This window comes from Rhipicephalus sanguineus, chromosome 4 (genome assembly GCF_013339695.2).
Source record: "Rhipicephalus sanguineus isolate Rsan-2018 chromosome 4, BIME_Rsan_1.4, whole genome shotgun sequence".
In the NCBI taxonomy this organism is placed as follows: Eukaryota; Metazoa; Arthropoda; class Arachnida; order Ixodida; family Ixodidae; genus Rhipicephalus; species Rhipicephalus sanguineus.
Genome location: NC_051179.1, coordinates 4,762,303 through 4,784,705, shown reverse-complemented (window position 1 = coordinate 4,784,705; position 22,403 = coordinate 4,762,303). Strand labels below are relative to the sequence as shown.

The window sequence follows — 22,403 nt, the reverse complement described above, 5'->3', positions numbered from 1 at the left end:
CGTGCGTGTGTACGCGTGTGAATGCGCGTATGTATGTGCGTGCATGTCTGTATCGCGTGTATAATGTGCGTGCGCACGTGTCTGACAGCGGCTTTGGCACAAAAAGGCGTCGGGCCCACTCATTTCGGCCAATTCAAGTAAACCACCATAGTAAGGTAAAAAGTTGGGCGAGTTGGTGTTGGTTCATGATAAACAGAAGGGCGCGATAAAACGGTACACAAGGAAGAAGATGGACACGGGACGACGCGCTACTAGCAACTGAAATATTTTTATTCAGGAAAGACATATTTATACTACCATGCAATCATATCTAACCCAACGAGTCGACACAAAGAACTTAAAAACTTAAAATCTTGCCCTCAGCCTGCCTACGTCATGTGACGTTCTAGATAGGCTATCTCCCCCTCCTGCAAACGGATAGAGGGGTGACTGATGCAAACCAGCTCCTTCCTCTGGATGACGAAGGCCAGAGGGAGATCGTAGAGGCCTTCGTCATCCAGAGGGAGGGGCTGGATTGCATCAGTCACATGACGTAGGCAGGCTGAGTGCAAGATTTTAAGTTTTTAAGTTCTTTGTGTCGACTCGTTGGGTTAGATATGATTGCATGGTAGTATAAATATCTTTCCTGAATAAAAATATTTCAGTTGCTAGTAGCGCGTCGTCCCGTGTCCATCTTCTTCCTCGTGTACTGTTTTATCGCGCCCTTCTGTTTATCATGAACCACCACATTCCTTCGTGATTGCCTTCTTTGAGCTCATCAAGACAGGAGTTGTGAAAGAAATTCTCGTCTATACTTTATGCTGCTTACATTATATGCGCTTAACGCTCATCCGGCAGTTGGTATACTCATTTTTCTTTGTCGGAGAGCTTCTGCTTGTGTATATCGGAGCGTTTAAAGAAATAAATGTTTCTCACTATGTTCTATTGGAAGTCCACTTTCGTCACGACGGTTTCTTGAGGGACAAATTCTCATTTAATGTCTCAAGGGGCCAAATAAACAAGAGCGCACAGTGATTCTAATGCGGCTGCAGCGAGCCAGCTGTTCAGCGTGCTGTGCACACCGCGCCGGCCAGGTGAGGGGAAAAAATGCGCGCGCGGTGCCGCTACTTTCCAGATCAAGGGGCTTTGCCCTACTTTATCCCATTACCCGTCCCCATCACACCGCAGCGGCCGCAACTACAACTACGGCAGACACGCGCTCTCCCATAGAAAGCCGCCCGTCGTGGTAGGCCGTACCGTGCGGTTTTTTTATCCAGTGGCCGTGGTAGTAGTATATTAACGATGAAAAGCAGTAAACAGTTACGTTCGAACGAACTTTCTAGACGTTTGGTGGAGCGTCGCTTGCTCTCGCACACTAAATAGTTTTCATGCAGAAAGTTCCTCAGACTCATTGCACGCAGTTGGTCAGATCTGAGGCGACATCTCTTCCGTGCTCTTGAACGGAAAAATGAGCATAACTGCACTTCTTCGTTAACACAAAGCCGACCAACATCGCAAGACGCTTCATTTCAATTCCTATTATTCGACTACATTACCAAAGCCTCACAGATAAGAACCAAAGTTGACTGATCCGAGAGGCTGTGCACAATTTCTTCAGCAGATGAAAAAAAAAACCGCAGTCACGGAACCTTGCGAAGAATGGCACTTTCTTTTAGTCCTGGCTTGCGACAGCAAAATCATGTGAAATACTCAGCGTCGTTATTTTTTTACCGCATTCTGCGTAAGGCAGCAGCGCACATCTCAATAGCCTTGTACAAGCCGCCAGAGTCTCCTTCTTCGTTTGTGAGGAGAATTGTCCCCGTCAGCTGACGTCACTAAGCTCCGTCTTTCTCCCTCGTGTGAATACCGCTATATGATCCATACTCCAAGGAGGCGGTCCCGAAAGAGTAAAGGTGTAGTCAACAAAATTTTCGCCGCCGAGACCTTTAGCCAAATTGAAAGATTTGGTGCTGAAATTTGTAGACAGAACCTTCATTTCAGGTGGAAACTAGTGGGAAATAATGAAGCTAATGTGTTTTTCACAAACTGCTCCGCCTATAGTGTGAACTTGAGGAGGTGACGTTGCCAGCTGTGTCCCGCGTCTCTCCACTGCCTCCACTCCCACTGCGGTCGGGACTCGCAGCGAACGCTGCTCCCGGGTGGGGCACATCTCAGCGCCTTTGTGTGGAAGGGACGGAGTGGGATGGGAAAGGGAAGTAGCAGGTAAATGATGTCACGGCCGTGGATGCACAGCCCCTGTTGCGCTGGTGTGCCGCGTGCCGACAATCCACCAAAAATACAGCAAACAGTCCAAAAATATGTGAAATAAACTCTGCTTACCGGAATAGTCGCGTCTTCCGAGTGTTTTTTTCCCTACTTTTGTTCAGTATTCCTTTGAGGGCACAGAGTAAGCCCTATATGTCCCATGCATTTTCGACCATGTTGAGGAACTGTTTTCTCTGTAACTAAAAGGGTTATCCACATAATACTTATATAATTTTTTCCCAAATTTTGCGCTCTCTTATCCATTAAAATCTGACTAATATTGCTATTCTTGCGAATTTTACCACTAGGACCTAAATATTGAGCTGATTTGCATCTTTAAGTATTTGTGACACAAAAACTGTGAAATACGTAATTTCAATTCCAGTACAGTAGTTCTTTGCACTTATGCAGAATACAAAGGAAAATAATGATCTGGTTATCTTGTATTGCATAGAAAATAATGGTACCTAAGTATTAAAAAAGTTTTGAGATGACAGCTGAAACGTGAACATCCTTTGCCGCAAACACCGTTCAACTATTTTATTTAGTAGCTACGAGCTTTGTAATAATTGGAAAAGTCATCGTCTTGTTTGCTTAGCTTGTTTTGTGAGCAGCTCCATTCACAATGTGCCGTCGATTGTGGTCAACTTTCAGCAAATTGACTGAGTTTTGGCCAGGCTTCAGTCCTAATGATTTCAACATTTTGGCATGTGTGATACTGCCGTCGTTAAATGAAAGAACAGCATGCATCCAGTGTCGCAATATTTAAGACTCTGAAGCCTAAACAAAGAGAGCAAAGACTTTGCGACACAATTCTGATTAGCTGAACACTTCCACCGCACAATTTGCATGTGGAATTCTGTCTAGTTGTATCACAAATATGTTGATCAGAGCGTACCTGTTGTCAACCTGTATGCGTTTCTCCTCGAAGGACGCTGAAGAGGCTGAGAGGTTTGAAGATGAAGAGCTTGCTGGTTCAGCGTTCAGCACCACCACGGCAACGTGAAATCGTGGAAGCGTTTTTTATCAGGGAAGCCGGAGACAGTTGCATCAGCAAGCCATCTATTTTGTTCGCTGACGCTGAGATTCAATATCTCAAAGGTTTCATATAAATCACTTGCTTTACCATGTTTTTTGTTGGTCACCCTCTAAATTTCCATCGATCCTCTCACGATCATTGTTATTGCGGTAAGTGAGCCTGTGTCTCGAAAATGGATTGTTGATTGTTTGCTGTTTTTTCTGTTGCTTGTTGATCCTTGTTAGGGGCTGGCTTTATGGGTTTTTCACTTGTGTTCATTTTATCTGAGTGTGGAAGATGCGTGCGCACGGTGTAATTCATGTACACGTGATAGATTTCAGTGGCGATGTAGTTTGATTGGCGGTTTGATTGGAATAGTGTGCGCGGTTTGGTGCGCGGTAAAAACGAGCGGTTGGTGTAATAAAGATGTCAGTTGTAAGTTCAGCGCTGGTCCAGTCTACTATGTTCCTGCGTCCTCGTCCTTTTTTGTGCTGTTTTTCCCCAGCTAAGCATGTACTAACTCGCCCAAATGAGTCGTGAATGTTTGCACCTTTATAACTATTCCGTAGTGATTGCACTTGTTTTTCAACTGAGCTGCACAATTATCCCAAGTATTATGCAGCAATTTGTGAGAGACTGCTAGGTGGAACACACACAGAGCGACAGTACTAGCAACAGTGCCCGTTCGGCGTCTTGAACTGGAAGTTGGTGCAGACGGGCGCCGGGTAGCCCACAATTCTTTGCGAGAGCCACGTTCTTGCTATCCACCTGCAGGCAGACGGCATATCTTTGCAATCAGGCACACAGCATAGAGCTCAGCATTTGTTTCAGTAAAGAAAACCACAAAACAAGCATAAAAACCGCATGCTGGATGATAAGTCGCCTGTGAACAATGGGAACACCCTTCCACACGTTCCCGGTAAAGATTAGGTTGCAGCTGCTTTGCACTTCATGAGGGCTTCGAATGACGTCACCCCCCCCCCCCCCCTCGTGTGTTTCCCGCTTTCATATATATTGTTACGGATGTGATGGGTTTATTTACAATGCGAAGTAGAAGCTGGAGAAAAACACAAGAGACGGTCGCAAACCGCCGGTCAGCCAACCCTCGTGCCAGTTCCTCCTCTTTCTCCTTCTTTCAGCGCCGCGTTACATTTACCTCTGGGCAAGACGAAGCTCACCGAGCGAGTCAGAGTGATCGGTTGTTGTAGGGCTTCAATCGTGCAATATGCACAACCTGCGTGTTGCGTGAACGGCGGTTCTCAGCTGTCACTTTCGCAACGACGTAAGTGACGTCACTCAAGCGCTGGGTAATGACAAAGGGACCGGAGTACTTGGAAAGGAGCTTCTGGCAGAGTCCCTTCTTTCAAATAGGCGTCCATAGCCAGACAAAATCACCTTTGGCGAAGGTGACTGGCAGGTGTCTTGCATCGTAACGGTCTTTAGCACGAGCATGAGAGGAGAGAGTTCTAAGTCGCGCAAGTCGACGCGCCTCTTCAGTGCGACACAAAGTCTGCGCAACACTGGCATTCTCGTTTGTCGAGAAAGGAAGTATGGTGTCGAGAAAGGTTTGAGGATGACGAGCATAGAGAAGGAAAAAAGGCGTATATCCTGTGACCTCGTGTTTTGCGGTATTGAAGGCGTATGTAACGAAAGGTAATACAGCATCCCAGTTCTTATGGTCCGCTGAGACATACATTGAATGCATATTGATGATGGTACGATTGGTGCGCTCTGTTAGGCCGTTGGTCTGTGGATGATACGGTGAGGAATGCCGATACTGACACCCACAGAGCCGTAGCAACTCTTCAACAACATCAGCGGTGAACTGCCGACCGCGATCACTGATCACCACACGAGGGGCTCCGTGACGGAGGATAATCGAGTGCAGCAGAAACCACGACACATCTGATGAGGTGGCTGAAGCAACTGCCATCGTTTCAGTATACCGCGTTAGGTAATCTACGCACACGATAATCCAGCGGCGGCCGGTGGCAGACTTAGGGAAGGGGCCGAGTAAGTCTATGCCGACTTTCTCAAAAGATGAAGTCGGTGGTTTAACAGGTTGCAGTGTGCCTGCCGGATGAGTAGTAGGCTGTTTGTGGCGCTGGCAGACATCACAACTCGCGACATAGTGCTTGGTCGTCTTCCACAGTCGAGGCCAGTAGAAACGTTGTCGGATACGGTGAAGCGTCCGGGCAAATCCAAGGTGCCCAGACGTAATGTCGTCATGCATTGCGCGGAAGACCGCAAGGCGCAGACATTCGGGGACGACTAGTAGCAGTGGGGCGCCATCGCTGGAGTAATTCTTGCGATATAGAAGGCCATCATGAACTACAAATGGCGTTGCGCGTTCAGAGCTGCGGGTCGCATCGATAATTTGTCTCACTGAAGGGTCGCGCCGTTGCTCGTGACCGAAGGCGTCCAAACTAGGGAAGTTGGAGGAAATCGCTACGAGGTAGTTGTCGAAATCGTCGTCATCAGTGTCCACATTCTGAGATGGAAGACGAGATAAGCAGTCAGCGTCTGCGTGGCAGCGACCACTCTTGTAAGCAACAGAAAAGTTGTATTCTTGAAGCCGCAATGCCCAACGAGCTAATCGACCAGCTGGGTCGCGTAGTCCGACAAGCCAACACAGTGAATGGTGATCTGTGACGATCTTGAAATGTCGGCCGTACAAATAAGGTCTGAATTTTTGGATGGCGAAAACAACTGCGAGGCATTCAAGTTCCGTTACTGTATAATTGCTCTCAGCCTTCGTCAAAGTACGACTTGCGTACGCAACGACGTGTTGACGTCCGTCATGAAACTGAGCGAGCACAGCGCCAACGCCGACACCACTAGCATCTGTGTGCAGTTCCGTGAGTGCCTCTGGGTCGAAATGACGTAAAAGTGGCCCGGAAGTGAGCAAAAACTTCAGCTGCTCGAAGGCAGTCTCACATTGAACGGTCCACTGGTATGGGGTATCCTTCCGGAGCAAATTCGTCAGTGGATGAGCAAGCTGGGCGAAGTCCTTAATAAACCTGCGAAAATAAGAACACAGGCCCAGGAAGCTACGAAGATCCTTCACCATCGTCGGCTGCTTAAAGTTGCGGACTACAGTAATCTTGTGGGGATCTGGTTGTATGCCATCCTTGTCGACGAGATATCCGAGAACCAGGGCTTGGCGTTCACCAAAATGGCACTTTGCGTTTAAAATGAGCCCATCTTGTTTGACGCAATCCAGAACAACGCTGAGCCGCTGATTGTGCTCGTGGAACGTCCGTCCAAATATAATCACATCATCCAGATAACACATACAAGTCTCCCATTTGAGACCGTGAAGGATGGAATCCATAAATCTCTCGAAGGTTGCTGGGGCGTTATATAAGCCGAACGGCATAACGTTAAATTCAAATAACCCATCGGGCGTAACGAAAGCAGTCTTCCCTCTGTCAGACGGATGCATTGGTATCTGCCAGTACCCAGACCTTAGGTCGACCGATGAAAAGTATGCGGCGGAGTGCAGGCAATCAACAGCATCGTCGATGCGTGGTAGGGGGTACACATCTTTCTTTGTGACGGCGTTAAGGCGGCGGTAGTCAACACAAAAGCTCCACGAGTTGTCTTTCTTTTTCACGAGTATAACAGGAGCTGCCCAGGGGCTGCATGACTCCTGAATAACGCCCTTCTGCAGCATGTCGTTGACCTGTTCGGCGATCACTTTCCTTTCAGAAGGGGATACGCAATAGGGTTTCTGGCATATCGGCGTAGCATCTCCCGTGTTGATTCGGTGGTGCATACGGGATTTCGGCAACGTGAGACAACGCTCGTCTTGAGCAAAATCAAAGACTGCGACATAGCGTGCAAGGACTCCTTCGAGAACATGCTGCTCGGAAGAAGACAGCGACTTGTTAATCATGCGTCGCAATTCGGCCGAGTAGTTGGGCGTTGTCCGACTGATGCCTGAGGGCTCTGCAACCATTCTGATGTCAATTGCGGTCTGCTCTTCAAATGTTCCCAGCTTAAGTCCGGCTGGGAGAGCAACAGGCTCTGGGGAGGCGTTGACCGTCCACAAAAACGCATGTCCGTCGATGGCTCGAATAACACACCGCGGAACCAATACATTCTTCTTAATAGCGTTAGTGCGATCAGGCTCTACAAGTCCGGTGCAGGGTCCTAACCGGGCGCGAGAAGAGCATACGGGAACAAACACTGCTGTCCGACCAGGGATCGACACATCTTTAGAAATTGAAAGCACGTCAGTTGGGTGAGTTGGAAAGTCATCAATGGCGGCAGTTGGCAACGTGCTTTGTAGAAGAATTTCTCCAGTTCCACAGTCAAGCGTTGCACCGCATTCACGAAGGAGGTCTATACCTAAAATGACGTCATGAGTTGCGTGAGCTAACACAGTGAATTCGGCTCTGAAACTGTCCTCCAATAGAAAGAAGAACGGAACAAATACCGACAGGGCGCAACATTTCACCTCCAACTCCACGAAAAGTTTCTTGGCGGTCCCACGCGAACATAACTTTATGGCCTAAAAAACAATCTTTGAAACGAAGGCTCATTACCAAAATAGCAGCACCAGTGTCTACAAGGGCGATAGTATTTACATCGTCTATACGCACACTCACTTTGTTCTTTAGCATCACAACAACAGGAGGAATTGGCGAATCTGACCGTCCCGCGACCGCACCTCCATCGGTCGCACCAGCTAGTTTCCCAGCTGAGGCGGGGACGGCGAACGGCGTGATCGTGTCGGAGGCGGCGTAAGGCTTCTCTCGGAGGCGGGGGACTCGTTGCGGAATCTGCTAGGCCACTGCTGTCGTAGAGGGTGGATGACAGGTGTAGAGGTCGAGGTTTCGTGCACACGAGCAGGGTACGTCGAAAAGCGTGGTGCTCGCGGCTGGCGGCGGCAGAAGCGCGAAATATGCCCTCGGAGGCTGCATGCGTAGCAAACAGGTAGTTCTCGGCTTACATTAGCGGGAGCAGAGGTACGCGAAGTTGGGTAATGCTCGGCAGAAGCACGTCATGATGCCTGGTAGTAATCTTCAGGAATACGCCTTGTTGGTGCTGAGTGGTATTCCGCAGCAACCCGCCGGGATGGTGATGGACGGCGGCGACTGGGATCTGCAGGTAGAGACTGGAGGCTCGTGTTGAAATATGCCTCTTCGCTGCGCGGTCTGCACTCGACGTGACGCTCTCGCATCCAGTATGATGGTGGTCCGGGGCAATCGTCGAACGAGCATTGGTAGTGGGCATCCGCCGCTTGGAGCCGTCCTAGCTCCTCTCGAACTACCCGACGGATGATCAAGGGAATGTCTTCGCAGGAGGCGACGTCCATACTTGCAACGCTGGGAACGTTGTCCAAGTGCCCGAATTTGGGTATAATTCTTCGAGTCTTCAGAACCTCAAATGCGCGACACTGCTGCCTAAATTCGGAAGGAGTGCTCAGGTTTTCTTTCGTGATCAGGAAATTGTACACGTCTTCGGCGATGCCTTTTAACAAATGTCCAACTTTGTCTTCGTCAGGCATGTTTGCGTTTACAATCCCGCAAAGCTTCAATACCTCTTCGATGTATGTCGTGCACGTTTCGCCGGGCAACTGAGCTCTACGCGAGAGCGTTTGCTCAGCTTTCTTTTTCTTCGAGCTCGTGTCCCCAAAGCAGGTCTTCAATTCCTGGACAAAGATTTCCCAAGTGGTGAGCACGTGTTCGTGATTCTCGAACCAAAGCAGAACGGTGCCAGCGAGAAAAAATGCTACGTTCACGAGTTTCGCCGGCATACTCCACTCGTGATAGCGGCTCACTCTTTCGTAGTGTTTCAGCCAATCATCCACGTCTTCATCTGTTCTACCTGAGAATGTGCGTGGTTCAGGCGCCCAGCAGTTAGGTTGTCTTGGTCTGCGGCCAGCTTGTTCCAAGGCCGTGGCACTGGTTGATGCAGCGGTGTTGCCCGTCGGCATGCCTGCTTCGGCGTCGGTCATGTCGGTGATTTCCGGGGGTAGACCGGCTAGACATCTGCTTCTCCGAAAGTCTTCTGCGAGTGGGTTGTCCAGGGCGTCGGATTACCCCGCACCTCTCCACCAAAGCTGTTACGGATGTGATGGGTTTATTTACAATGCGAAGTAGAAGCTGGAGAAAAACACAAGAGACGGTCGCAAACCGCCGGTCAGCCAACCCTCATGCCAGTTCCTCCTCTTTCTCCTTCTTTCAGCGCCGCTTTACAATATTAGAGAGACCGGTCTTGCAACTCATTCAGTTCATTCTAAGACTGCCATGGTAGACCACGGAAATCCGCCTTTCTCATTTTCTTCTGCTGCCCTTTGCCGTTGTGGTAGGGGCCGGGACAACCGGTATTGCCAGAAGGAAAGCTTCCGAGATGGAGTGCCTTTCGCGACTTTTCCGCTAGGGAAACGGCGCATGCACCAAGGCATCGTGAAAGAGGCGGATTGAAGACACCGGAAGAACAGCGTGAATACAATGCTGTACGAAAGGAACAATTTCATCCTGCTGAAAATGGTCGCGTAACCAATCACGGTCTACCACAGCGACGACAAAGCGATTATCACTACCATTACTCTAAGGTAACCATAAAACATACCCCCCCCCAAAACATATGTGTGGTGTTTGGTACAGCTTCACTGGACATTCACGTTCGCAGGGCGGGATGGCGGCAAAATTTTTTTAGAGTATCTTATCGGGATTAAGTAGGTCAAATTTTAAAACTTACCGTATTTTACCGCATATAATTTGCATACTGGTACTATTTGAATTCGCTTTCAAATTATTTGACACTAATTGCCGTATGCACGAGCGTACTTTTACGTAGCGAGGATCTTAATTTGCAAGGGTGAGGAGGGAAGGATTCCCGACCCCTTTTTAAATGTTTGAGTGTGTGTACATACGTGGCGTTTCAAAAATTTTTTTCAAAAAGAGCCAAATGCAGAAACCGAAACTGGGCTAAATTTCACGGGAGCATAGAGCACGCCTAAGTATCTTTAACTTCTAAAACAGTTGTAATCAAAATGGGGCAATTCCTGGTTGTAACGTGAACTCAAAAAGGCAGCTTCTGATTAAAAATGAGCCAAATCCTGCATCTGTTTCAAACTGAGCCACATTAATTAAACCAGCGCTGCGTCAACAATCGTGACCAAAACAACCAACATGGTCTCATCAAATGTTTCATTTGTGTTCTAGTTGCTTTGCTATCGTGTTTACGTTCCACAATTAGTTTTTCTAGGGCGAGTTGGCACTTACTGAGGGACATGATGCAAGGACATGATGTTGTAAAGCTAAACTCGAATATAGAGTAAGAGGCCGACTTTCCTACTTCTTTTTGCCTCTTGGTGTTTCTTTTCGAGTTTAGTGCTACAATATCATGTCCTTCTTTCGCTCCAAGACGGTATAGTTGAAATAATATACATATAAAAGGCACCGATCTACTCCTTGAAGAAGTGTTCCTAAACGGCGCGCCATAAAGCGAGCTCAGAAGAGGAGATGGAGCACTTTTCAAGGCCTTCGATAGATGCCAAGAACAAGAAAACGCTGCCGACAGTCCAGAATAGTGCGCCTTTTGCCGGGAAGAACCACTCACTCTTCAAGTCTAGTCATCGCCATTACGCCCATGCGAAGAAGGACGGCACCGACGGAAGCAGAAGGATTGTGTTAATTTTATCGCAAATTATTGCTGTACCCTACATTCGAGTCGCTTTAGACTCGTTTTACGAGCTAATTCAAGCCCAAATGAAATGTTCCAATCTGTAAGAGCCAAATGCCAATTTTACTCCTAAATACCGATGATAGTGGACTATATAGATCTTAGCCGCAATATAGATTTCAGGTATTTAGGGGACAGGAACACAATGGCAAAAAAATCGTTGGAGCACGCCCGACCATATTGTCAGTAGCAAAAAAGTGCATTTTTCTCAGTTGCAGCTAAGGGGCCCTTGGCTCTTCTTGAAAAAAAAAACGAAAAAAAAGCACCGCACACACACATATATATATATATATATATATATATATATATATATATATATATATAATTATACTCGTCAAGATAACTTGTTCATGGCATAGTTGGTACTTGCTGTATGACGTAATTTCCGCTAAAAGAATACAAAGTAATTAACGTCTTCAGGGGCTAGTTAGAAAAAGGACAAAATAAAAGAAGACACGTATGTGTTGCGCTCCATCTGTTTTATGCGTCTTTTAGGCTGTCCTTTTCCTAATTATTCGCAATCGTTAACTAAAGTTCGCAATCGTTAACTAGACACAAAGTAAGCTGGAAGTGCTGCCTGTGTGCTCATGTTCGTGTTTCTTTCCTGTGTTTTTGTGTCATATTAGCAGCAATTCTATTATATATATACTCATGTAAGTTGAAAAAATTCTAAGGCTGGGGTTAACACCCCCTCCATCTAGCTATGCCTATGCTCTTCATGGACTTGCTGCTGCGTACTGGAGCCAACAAGGCCTCCACTCCAAATGATTTCTGTAGCTAATATGCAGTGGTTGGTTACAGCGGCTGCGCCAGTTAAAGCCAGTTCCTGCATTTGTTGTCAGAAACATAGTAAGGATGGTGAGGTCTTGGACTTTGGCATAATGGAATAACAAGAGGGTTGTGTGGATCTGTTTCAATTGTACACAAACACTATCGGACCTACATGGAGGATAAAAAGTTATCGATCAGACAACAGTGTCAAACAAAAGCTGCACCGATGAAATACATGGCATCAAGGCAAAGAAGAGGAGGTTGGAATTAACAGTTGTGCTGACAACTGTGCTGAGCAGGCAAAAGCCACAAGTACTTCATTGCCGTGGGCAACAACATAAGAGAAACGACAAAGGAAAGCATTCTGGAGCTTATAGGAATAGATGACAAGTTGGAGGGAAACCTTTGGGATTTAAGATAATCTTTGAGTTTGCCTTTTTTTTGCATGTGTGTGTGCGCGCAATACGCCCGTATTGTAAGGGGAATCAGTTTAAGCAAACCAGCAGAAGAATCTGCAAACGTGCGCAACACTGTGCAATGCAATAAAACTTGCAATAAACAGAAAATGAACACAGATAGGAACTGTGAAAACTTCTTTATTGCTTGCGGAAAATATGCCTGCTTTGTTTTATGTAAAGACGTGCTTCCATGCTGTAAAAGATGTCTTTGTCTACGATCTCGACAAGTGTTTCAGATCCTTGAAAAATCTTCATTAGGGGCTTGAAATTCCTTAAAACCCTTGACTTTTTTTGTATCGGTGTCAAATGAAACCACCATGAACAGGCGCTGGCATCCGGTTTGGCAGCACTGCGCATATGCACGCACGCCTGTCCATGGTGGTGACTGGACGGCGCGCACCGTACCATTGGGAATGCTTACCGCTGTTCTAGTTTCATTTGACGCCGATAGTACGTTACCTCTTTACTCCCAGAATGAGCAGCAAAGCTCAACTTTAGTGGTTGGCGTGCACGCAAAAGGAAGCGGCAGTGAGCGGTGCCAGGCTGCTGAGGCCTAACTACTTCGCAATGTGTATATATATATATATATATATATATATATATATATATTTCATGCAAAGTAGTGTTAGCAAAAGTTATCCTGTGTGCCCTTGGGAGTCATCTAAAAATATTTTTAAAGCACTGAAATCGAAAATGTATTGGGGGTGTTTTTATGATGTCGCCTTTTGCGGATACCCAGTTTTACCTTCTGAAAATTTAATTTTTGTCTCAATGTTTTTTCTTTGCACCTGTGGAACCTTGTGAAAAAATATTTTGCCAACTGCATCTGTTTTAAATGCAATGCGAATTTTCTTGTCAAAATGTATAAAGGAAGTGTTAATGGTGGTAAAACGGGAGTGGGTCGCATTTTTTCTGACCCTAATATTCCGGTCATGGAAGCACTGGTTCCCGCGGGTCCCACTTTCAGAACACCTGATGTAGAAAACATTGGAGGGCTAGAATGAGGCTTTTAGCACGGTAATCGAAGCAGCGACTATTTGGAGGAGTGAAATGCTGAAAGAAATAGGGGAAGCGCTCATGTTTTGTCGCTTGAAGTGCTAGAATAAGTAGATTCCGGTAAAAGTGAACATGCCAGAGCAAGCAGTGGCATAATAACTCTTTTAGCCACGGCAAACAGCTTTTATTGGACAGCCAAAGAAAAGGATATGTAGCTAGTGGCTGTTGAGAGACATAGAAAATGCACCTCGACATGCTCATGAAATGCACGAATATCTTTCCGCTCCTTGAATTTCGTCCCTTGTAATTTTTAGTCGGGTATTGAACCTGATTTGGTCATTTTTTTGCAGAAAGGACTGAAGAATGTCTTTGACGAAGCCATACTGGCAGCTCTCGAGCCTCCAGAGCCGAAGCCCAAGCGGAGGTGCGCCCTCCTATAGGTGAAGCCGCACCAGAGGAGAGCAAAGTTCGCCACGAGTGAGAGGGCCACCAATCAGGAGAGAGACCACCCATCCCGCCCTTTCGCTCAACGTGGAAGTCTGAGAAGCGGCCCATGCGCCGTCTGCGGAGTCCATTGGAGGAGTAGCGGGCTAGGGGAGCATGTGGCTCACATTCGTTTCTGGCTGTCTCTAAGGCAGTGCGTACTTCTCCGGGCGAGAAGTTTGTGGTCGCTGCATTGTTTGTTATCCAAGTACTGCAGTATTCAGCTGGATGTTGCTAGCTTTTTTTTTAGAATTACTTTAGGGGGAAGGAAGGGAGGCGCGAATGTGTAAATTCAGTTGTTTTCATTCTGTGCAATGAAGTGTCAAATGTAAAGCCGAGCAACATGCCCACATTCTCTTGTGGAAGGCCTAGATACAAGAACATTCTATATAAATAGCGTGCTTGTTCTTTTCTACCGCATTTCCCTTAAAACATTGAGTTTGCCTAGAAATTTGCTTTGCACACGAGAAAGGTGTATGCGTTGTATGGAGAGCCTTTATTATGTTTATGGTAAGATGCATTGCTATTTATTCACTGTTGTGTGCAAATCGAAACTTGCATCTTTTGTTTATCTGCCCCCAATGTTTTTTTTTTATTGCTCCTACTGTGAAAAAAGGAAAATACTTAAGTGAGCTTCCTAACAGCGATGATGCACTTCTTAACAGATTAACATTTAGTGATCTTCCATGGTAACAATTTAAAGCCCGCATTTTGGTATACTGTAAGCAAAAAATTTTATAATAAACATTTTCAGCCATGATTCTTGCAGTTCTTAATGTTTAACTTGGTACCCCTCGTAGCAAGGGCATTTGTGCATTCCAGGATCATCTGGAAGAGCAGGCCGTATTCCTTGTGCTACAGGAGCTGCAAAAGGAAGCTGCAGTTATGTTTAAAGTATGGATAACAATGTGTATGTGAAAAAAAAAAAAAAAAAAACTCGCAGGGTCCCTTCTGCATTCACCTAGGACGACTGGAAGGTGAAAGCCATCTTCTGTTTCTTCCCACTCGATGTATTATTATGATGTATTATTTGTAATATTACAGATAAGTAAGTGGACAGGCTACTGCTACTTACATTGCACGTCTGAAGATTTTTCTGCAGTAACGAATCGGTAGAAACAATGTCTCCATAAACAAGTAAATAGTAACAATCATCGCCGCAAATGCCACCAGAAGCGCTTGCTTCATGGCTGTGAGTGGTACGTCGTGAGCGCGGTGAAACTGAATGCGAAACATCGTAGCCACGTGATGATATAATCTTTAGTTCTTTGTGCGTGTGTGCATAGTCTGCGATTACGCTCGTAGATGAATTGTGCCGCTCGCTGGCGATGCGGCGTGAGCACTGCTCCTCGGCAAGAGCAAACGCGGTAGGCGGACCCGATCTTCGCCGCGGTCGTCTGTCAATCAAACTGATTAAAGCGCGAACTCGGGTACAGACTCGTTGATTCTGAAAAGGCCCCAGTTCAACTCGTGACTGTCATAGTGCCGGTGTGCCTGTCAAGCGTTTCATGCTGCGGACATTAAGCAGCAGGTTATTTGCATATAAAATAATTTGGTCAGCTTGCACTACTTGTGGAAGGCTGGAGGCATCAGAGTGTTTTTATGATGTCGCCACTTTTATGATTAAAAATGATGGGTTTTATTACATCTTCGCACTTGACGTGATTGTTAAATAACCAAAAAAGTACTACGTATCAAATTAATTTTATGATAAACACAAAACTGGAACTTTCAGTTTCGGTTTTGCAGATGACAGGTGGTCTAACGTTTTTGCTTCCATCTTTGGAAAGAAACTGCGTAGACAGAAACTTCATGCAGCAAGATGATGCGCGATAAATCGCGCATTTAACGTGACCAAAAACAAAAAAAAGACATTTCAAAAAAAAATTCGCTTTTTGCACTTGGCCTCATACCTTAAAGAATATTTATTAGCGTAGCATGCGCCAAGAAAGCATAGATCTTTGCTAGTTAAGACACCTTGCTGTCGACTCCATGTTCGGGCAACACCACCTACATTATTGGCTCGGGCCCCTGTCGGGTCCGATGTGCGGTCGAGCACGGCCGGGCCGGATAGGTGAAATTTTTTTGGGCCGGGCCCAGGTCTTGCTTTGAGTCACCGGGCCGGGCGGGTAAACTTCAACGAGTCACGGCCCGTGTAGTGATCTAACTTACAGGGTGTGGTCGCCCGTGCGCTTATCTCTTGAGGGAGTTCAGCAAATGGCTCATAGCTTTCTGCGCCTTCTACTTTAATCGCAAAGTCTGCATTGAAGCCATTGGAAGCACGAAGGAGCGAGCTGCTGGCGTTTTCTTCGAACATTCCAATTTCTTGCTATCGCATTCATTGCTTCGCCCTTGCGGCAAAACTGTCACTTTCTTGATGTTAAACAGTGCTTACTGAGTGATCGACTAAATTTGCCACTGAAAGGGGCGGTATTAACTTAAACGGTAACTTATTGGTGCTTATACCAACTCTGATAGATTTTTTTAGTAGTTAACTCATACTGAGTGTTGTTTGTGATCACTATATTTACGTGTATTACATCCTTATCGCAGTGTATGTCGTGCAAAATACACTGAAAAAGCAGTTTGGTCACAATCAGGACGTGTACTACACTGACGCCTGCAGAATAGCCAAAGACAAATACACTATTGTAGCCACAAGTCAAAAAAGCACTATCACAGCTACCGTACGAACCACCTCGGTTAACATGGCAGAGTCAACAGCAATAGCATTGGCCATACGAGATGCCGAATACAAGACCCAAGACGCCCTGGTCATCTCGGACTCGCAGTCAGCATGTCGTCAATACACGACCGGAGCTGTATCAAAAATTACTGCGAAAATCTTAGGAACACAGATGCAACAATATCACGCTATCATTTGGTGTCCTGCACATGCGGGGCTAGAGGGTAACGAGAGGGCAGACGATATAGCTCGCGGAATCAGTATCCGGGCACCGATCGAGACTCTCGACGAACCTCCAGTCACCTCACTCGACATCCTGGAGGCACAAAGGAAAGAAAGGCAAAAATTCAGCCCACCACACCCTAAACTCGATATCGGGCAGGCTAGGGACTGGCGTCGGTTACAAACTAACACGTACCCCAATCTGTTAATTCTCAACAAAATCCACCGAACGCACTACCCGGACGCATGTCCTTGGTGCAGGGAGCGGCCATCTCTCACCCACATAACGTGGACGTGTGCACTCAGGCCACCCGAAATCAATTCGCCCTTATTCGGGAGAAACCCATTCGAGAGGCAGTGGAAGGTCTGGCTTGCAAGCAATGACCGGGAGAGCCAAGTAGCTCTATTCGATCAGGCCCAGCGAGCCGCAAAGGCCAGTGGGGCCCTGGACTAGGGGACCCACCCATCTTCGCCCTAATTCGCTTCAGTTCAATAAAGTTTGTACTACTACTACACTGCATTACTTTGTTCTGATCATGTTCACCATTATAGTGGCGTAAGCCGAGCCCCCCCTTTGGACTCGATTCGCTCTCCCCACTCGTAGCGCCGAGTTGTGCTGGCACTGCAGGATTACAGGCGCAGAAATAAAGGGCCGCCTTGGCATCGGTCAAAAGCAACTCCTGCCCTTCATAGTCACAAACTATAGCGACAAATAGTGACCCCCTTGAGTGCACTACATTCTTGACTGAGAATGCGAGGAGCCTCGGTATCTTATGTGTGGCCAGTTGTCAATCATCGCAATGGGCGTTAGGCATGCCTTTTACTTTCTCGTAGCCCGATTTCCAGATCTATTGCCCGATTAGCGGTTCTTTGCTCGTGTATATGGAGTGAGCCCAGTAGCTATAGGGGGTATGCACTGTACCTTGATCCGCGAGGTGGCGATAGCATCGCCGGGCAGCGACGCCATTTAGGCGGTCCGGCCGATCGTGAGCGCAGTAGCAGGTAGCAGTACGCACAGCAGTGTCTCGTGCGCGGTGCGTATTTATTACGTGAAAATCTTTGAACGAATTTATTTGTGTGTGCGGAAAGACGGTACGTGGCGTGGTTGCACGTCAGCCAGCTGCGACAATGGTGAACTGCGCCGTGTTTGGTTGTAACAACCACACGAAAAAGAAGCCTGTGGATCAGTATGCTGCCTCGGTTGGTTTCTTTTTCATACCAAAGGCCAGCTTTGCAGGTGCAGTGAGCAGCTTGTACCTCACCGTCTTCTTTGATGAGAAGCCATGGCGTAAGGAGCTTTTCATTAAATGACTGTGAATGACGAACCTGGGAGTACAAACAGACAACCTCAGTGATGTGACCTAAACATTTGAAATAAATTAGAAAGCTATCGTAGCTGCAAAGTTGGAACACTAATAAATGTCTGAATAAAGTAACGTCAACGCTGATTTGCACGACGTAAGTGATCGACGCAACGCGGCTTCTTAAATTCTGGCGATCGCGTTTAACGCGGACAGAGTTAGATCATACTTAATCCTTCAGAAAGCTGCGCGTCGCCCTAGCTAGAACTGTCGCTTAACGCTTGCGATAACTCAGCTACACACGAGCAAGGCAATCAGCGGTTGTTGAAATGCGAAAACCATTTAGAAACAGCCACTGGCAAGTGCTGTAATCCCTTCCTGCCCTGACGTCCCGTTACCGTGTTTACGGGTTTCACACGGCGCTAGCACGACAGAATAAACGTGATTAGAAATAAACGGGGAAGTCGGCTTACTTTTCTGACAACAGCGATTGTGCTGTACGGCAGAACTTTGACGCCTGCTCTAAAAAGCTGCGATAAATCGGCTACACATTAGCACCGCACGCAGCGGTTGTTGAGAAGCAAAAACCATTTGAAAACAGCACTGCAGCAATTGCTGTGATCGCTTTTCTGCCATTACATCCCGTTACTGGGTTTACACTATCGGCAGAGCGCTCGCACGGCACAATAAACGCGATTACAAGTGGACGAGGGAAGTCTGTTTACCTTTCCAACTGCAACTATCGTGCTGTCTTGGAGAACCTTGACACCCGGCTGCTGCACCCATCCGCTCGTGAGATAGTTGTGACCGTGCATGGATTTATAAGCTTTCAGTTGCTCACGCGACACAAAACTTGTCTCGCGAACAAGGTAGTCCTTCATGTCGGTGAAGTCGACACGCGGCAGCATGCAGTGCAACATCGGGTTGAAGTTCAGCGTCTTCGAGTGGGTCTGCGCCGCCGCACAGACGCACTTTCGCCAGGTAGCGCAATCGCGCAGGTTTATCTAACCCACGTGCGTGTGCGCTTAAGTCCATTGCAGTCCACAGATGCACCATAAAAAGCGAAAAAACAGATAGTTCCACAGTGCCACCATGAGCGCCGCGAACCACCGAGACCGCCAAAATGGCGGCATCCTGGAACGACGCTAGCGCTCCTTGCGGATGACGTCAGGTGCATACCCCCTATAGGGGGTATGCACCTGACGTCATCCGCAAGGAGCGCTAGCGTCGTTCCAGGATGGGGTATGCACCTGACGTCATCCGCAAGGAGCGCTAGCGTCGTTCCAGGATGCCGCCATTTTGGCGGTCTCGGTGGTTCGCGGCGCTCATGGTGGCACTGTGGAACTATCTGTTTTTTCGCTTTTTATGGTGCATCTGTGGACTGCAATGGACTTAAGCGCACACGCACGTGGGTTAGATAAACCTGCGCGATTGCGCTACCTGGCGAAAGTGCGTCTGTGCGGCGGCGCAGACCCACTCGAAGACGCTGAACTTCAACCCGATGTTGCACTGCATGCTGCCGCGTGTCGACTTCACCGACATGAAGGACTACCTTGTTCGCGAGACAAGTTTTGTGTCGCGTGAGCAACTGAAAGCTTATAAATCCATGCACGGTCACAACTATCTCACGAGCGGACGGGTGCAGCAGCCGGGTGTCAAGGTTCTCCAAGACAGCAGGATAGTTGCAGTTGGAAAGGTAAACAGACTTCCCTCGTCCACTTGTAATCGCGTTTATTGTGCCGTGCGAGCGCTCTGCCGATACTGTAAACCCAGTAACGGGATGTAATGGCAGAAAAGCGATCACAGCAATTGGTGCAGTGCTGTTTTCAAATGGTTTTTGCTTCTCAACAACCGCTGCGTGCGGTGCTAATGTGTAGCCAATTTATCGCAGCTTTTTAGTACAGGCGTCAAAGTTCTGCCGTACAGCACAATCGCTGTTGTCAGAAAAGTAAGCCGACTTCCCCGTTTATTTATAATCGCGTTTGTTCTGTCGTGCTAGCGCCGTGTGAAACCCGTAAACACGGTAACGGGACGTCAGGGCAGGAAGGGATTACAGCACTTGCCAGTGGCTGCTTCTAAATGGTTTTCGCATTTCAACAACCGCTGATTTGCTTGCTCGTGTGTAGCTGAGTTATCGCAAGCGTTGAGCGACAGTTCTAGCTAGGGCGACGCGCAGCTTTCTGAAGGATTAAGTATGATCTAACTCCATTCCGCGTTAAACGCGATCGCCAGACTTTAAGAAGCCGCATTGCGTCGATCACTTACGTCGTGCAAGTCAGCGTTGACGTTGCTTTATTCAGACATTTCTTAGTGTTCCAACTTTGCAGCTACGATAGCTTTCTAATTTATTTCAAATGTTTAGGTCACATCACTGAGGTTGTCTGTTTGTACTCCCAGGTTCGTCATTCACAGTCATTTAATGAAAAGCTCCTTACGCCGTGGCTTCTCATCAAAGAAGACGGTGAGGTACAAGCTGCTCACTGCACCTGCAAAGCTGGCCTTTGGTATGAAAAAAAAAACCAACCGAGGCAGCATACTGATCCACAGGCTTCTTTTTCGTGTGGTTGTTACAACCAAACACGGCGCAGTTCACCATTGTCGCAGCTGGCTGACGTGCAACCACGCCACGTACCGTCTCTCCGCACACACAAATAAATTCGTTCAAAGATTTTCATGTAATAAATACGCACCGCGCACGAGACACTGCGGTGCGTGGGCTAAGCAGAACGCATACAGAACGTAGCCCGATACTGCCGGTACTGCTACCTGCTACTGCGCTCACGAACGGCCGGACCGCCAAAATGGCGTCGCTGCCCGGCGATGCTATCGCCACCTCGCGGATCAAGGTACAGTGCATACCCCCTATTCGGCGCAACGCCAACCTATAGTTGACGTAACTTCACGTCGAAAAGAAGATACCGCTGTATTGTATACGCGATCGTGCACGTAAAGTTCGTAATTCCAGTGCGCACACAACACAAGCACGCAGCGAGCGCACACCGCATAATACATACATCACGTAGTCCGATAACAACAACAAAAGTTTATTGCCCTTTCGTTTGAACGACACAGCCTCTAAGACGTACGATGCCTTCAGCGCATGGTATGTACGGCGCGTCAGACGCCAAAAACAAAAGTACACGTGTGCTCTGAGTTGGCACAATGAGTAAGAAGCAACAGAGCGCACGTCCGAGAGCTTCGCATGCAAATACCATGCATTAGTGATCAGCAATGAAGCGAACTTGTACGTACACATGAAAAGTGACACCCGGTACTTTCCGCAGTGCACGCGATTTGCACCATACGCAACAGCTGGGCATTGCGTAGCTTTCCTAAAGAACACACATACAAGGAGCAGCATGCGGGAATCGACTGCGCCGCTTGCACGACGAAAAAAAAAAAAAAAAAAGGCTCGAATAGAGCATGCGCTTGCAAACGACACGGCGGAAATCGCGAAATGTTTCGAGGCTCCTTCGCTAGGAGGCGATGCGGGTGTTTGCGATGTGCAGGCTTCACGAATGTGACGTCAGGGCCTCTCCTTATTTTTCCTTCCTCCATGGTTAGCGGTCTCGCGGCCCAGCTTTTCCTCTAGAGACAGGTAAGTTGCAAAACTCCCCGCGTCAGCCAACCCGTCGCGCGGCGCCGGGCTAGCTTCCGGTTTGGTGGCGCTGGCGGCGCAACAAGCTTCCGCTAGCAGACGAAAGCGCGTAGTCTGCGTGGCAAGACGCCGGAGCAGCCGTTCGGAAAGGCTTTGTTGTTTACATCGCCCACTGTATATTATCGAGATTTTTCGTTGCGCTGCAACGTAAAACTGAGTATTATTTTGCAGCGGTAAGGCAATGTAATTAAAGCTATGACTTCTTAGATTGCAACTGACGCTTGATGGCATAACATAAATGTCTGTTCATTACAAGGGAGTATGCACTGAAACTGAGCCGCACTGTGGCGCTGCGGTGCCCCGAGCTGGGCGCCATTTTTGCGGTTCTCGTGCAGCAGCCGACCCACGCTTGCTACTGTGTTTGCTGTGTGTACGCGCTAGGTGTTGTGTGGTGTTTCCTTGCCTTCCGTGTACTCGCGTGTTTCATTAACGATAGTACGGCGTTGGAACTGTCCCCTACCACTGCGTGTTGCACGGATCTATAGTCATTTGCCTGGCTGTGCAAGTGATCGCCGTGTTGCTGCAGCGAAAAGATGCTGCTCAGCGACTACGCCAAGTCGCCGTCTGATCCCGAGCGCAGGAGATCAAAGTCGCAAAATGCGGTAGCGACGACCCCTTGGCGATTTCCGATGATCAGTTCACGAACGACGTTGGCTGCTATCCCAGCGTAGACCGTGCGGATATCAACGATTATCTTGTTCACGGGACAAGTTTCGTGACGCGGGAGCAGCTTAAGAGCTACAAATCCTTGGAGGCTCACAATTATGTCACAAGCGGCCTCGTGGAGCCACCAAGGGTGAAAACTCTTCGTGATGGCAACATCGTCGTCGTTTCAAAGGTAGGCTGTTGCTCGCGCTTCTTTTAGCGT

General features: G+C 47.7%; 1 protein-coding gene across 1 annotated transcript in view; it reads left to right on the top strand.

Annotated features, from left to right (window-relative positions):
- LOC119389307 (cdc42 homolog) overlaps positions 1–14,428 on the top strand; it is a 66,038-nt gene extending 51,610 nt beyond the window's left edge. The window contains exon 6 of the mRNA XM_049414387.1: positions 13,536–14,428. Coding sequence (XP_049270344.1) covers positions 13,536–13,625 — 90 coding nt within the window. The 3' untranslated portion in view covers positions 13,626–14,428. The remainder of the gene's footprint in view (positions 1–13,535) is intronic.
- The last annotated feature ends 7,975 nt before the right edge of the window (positions 14,429–22,403 follow it).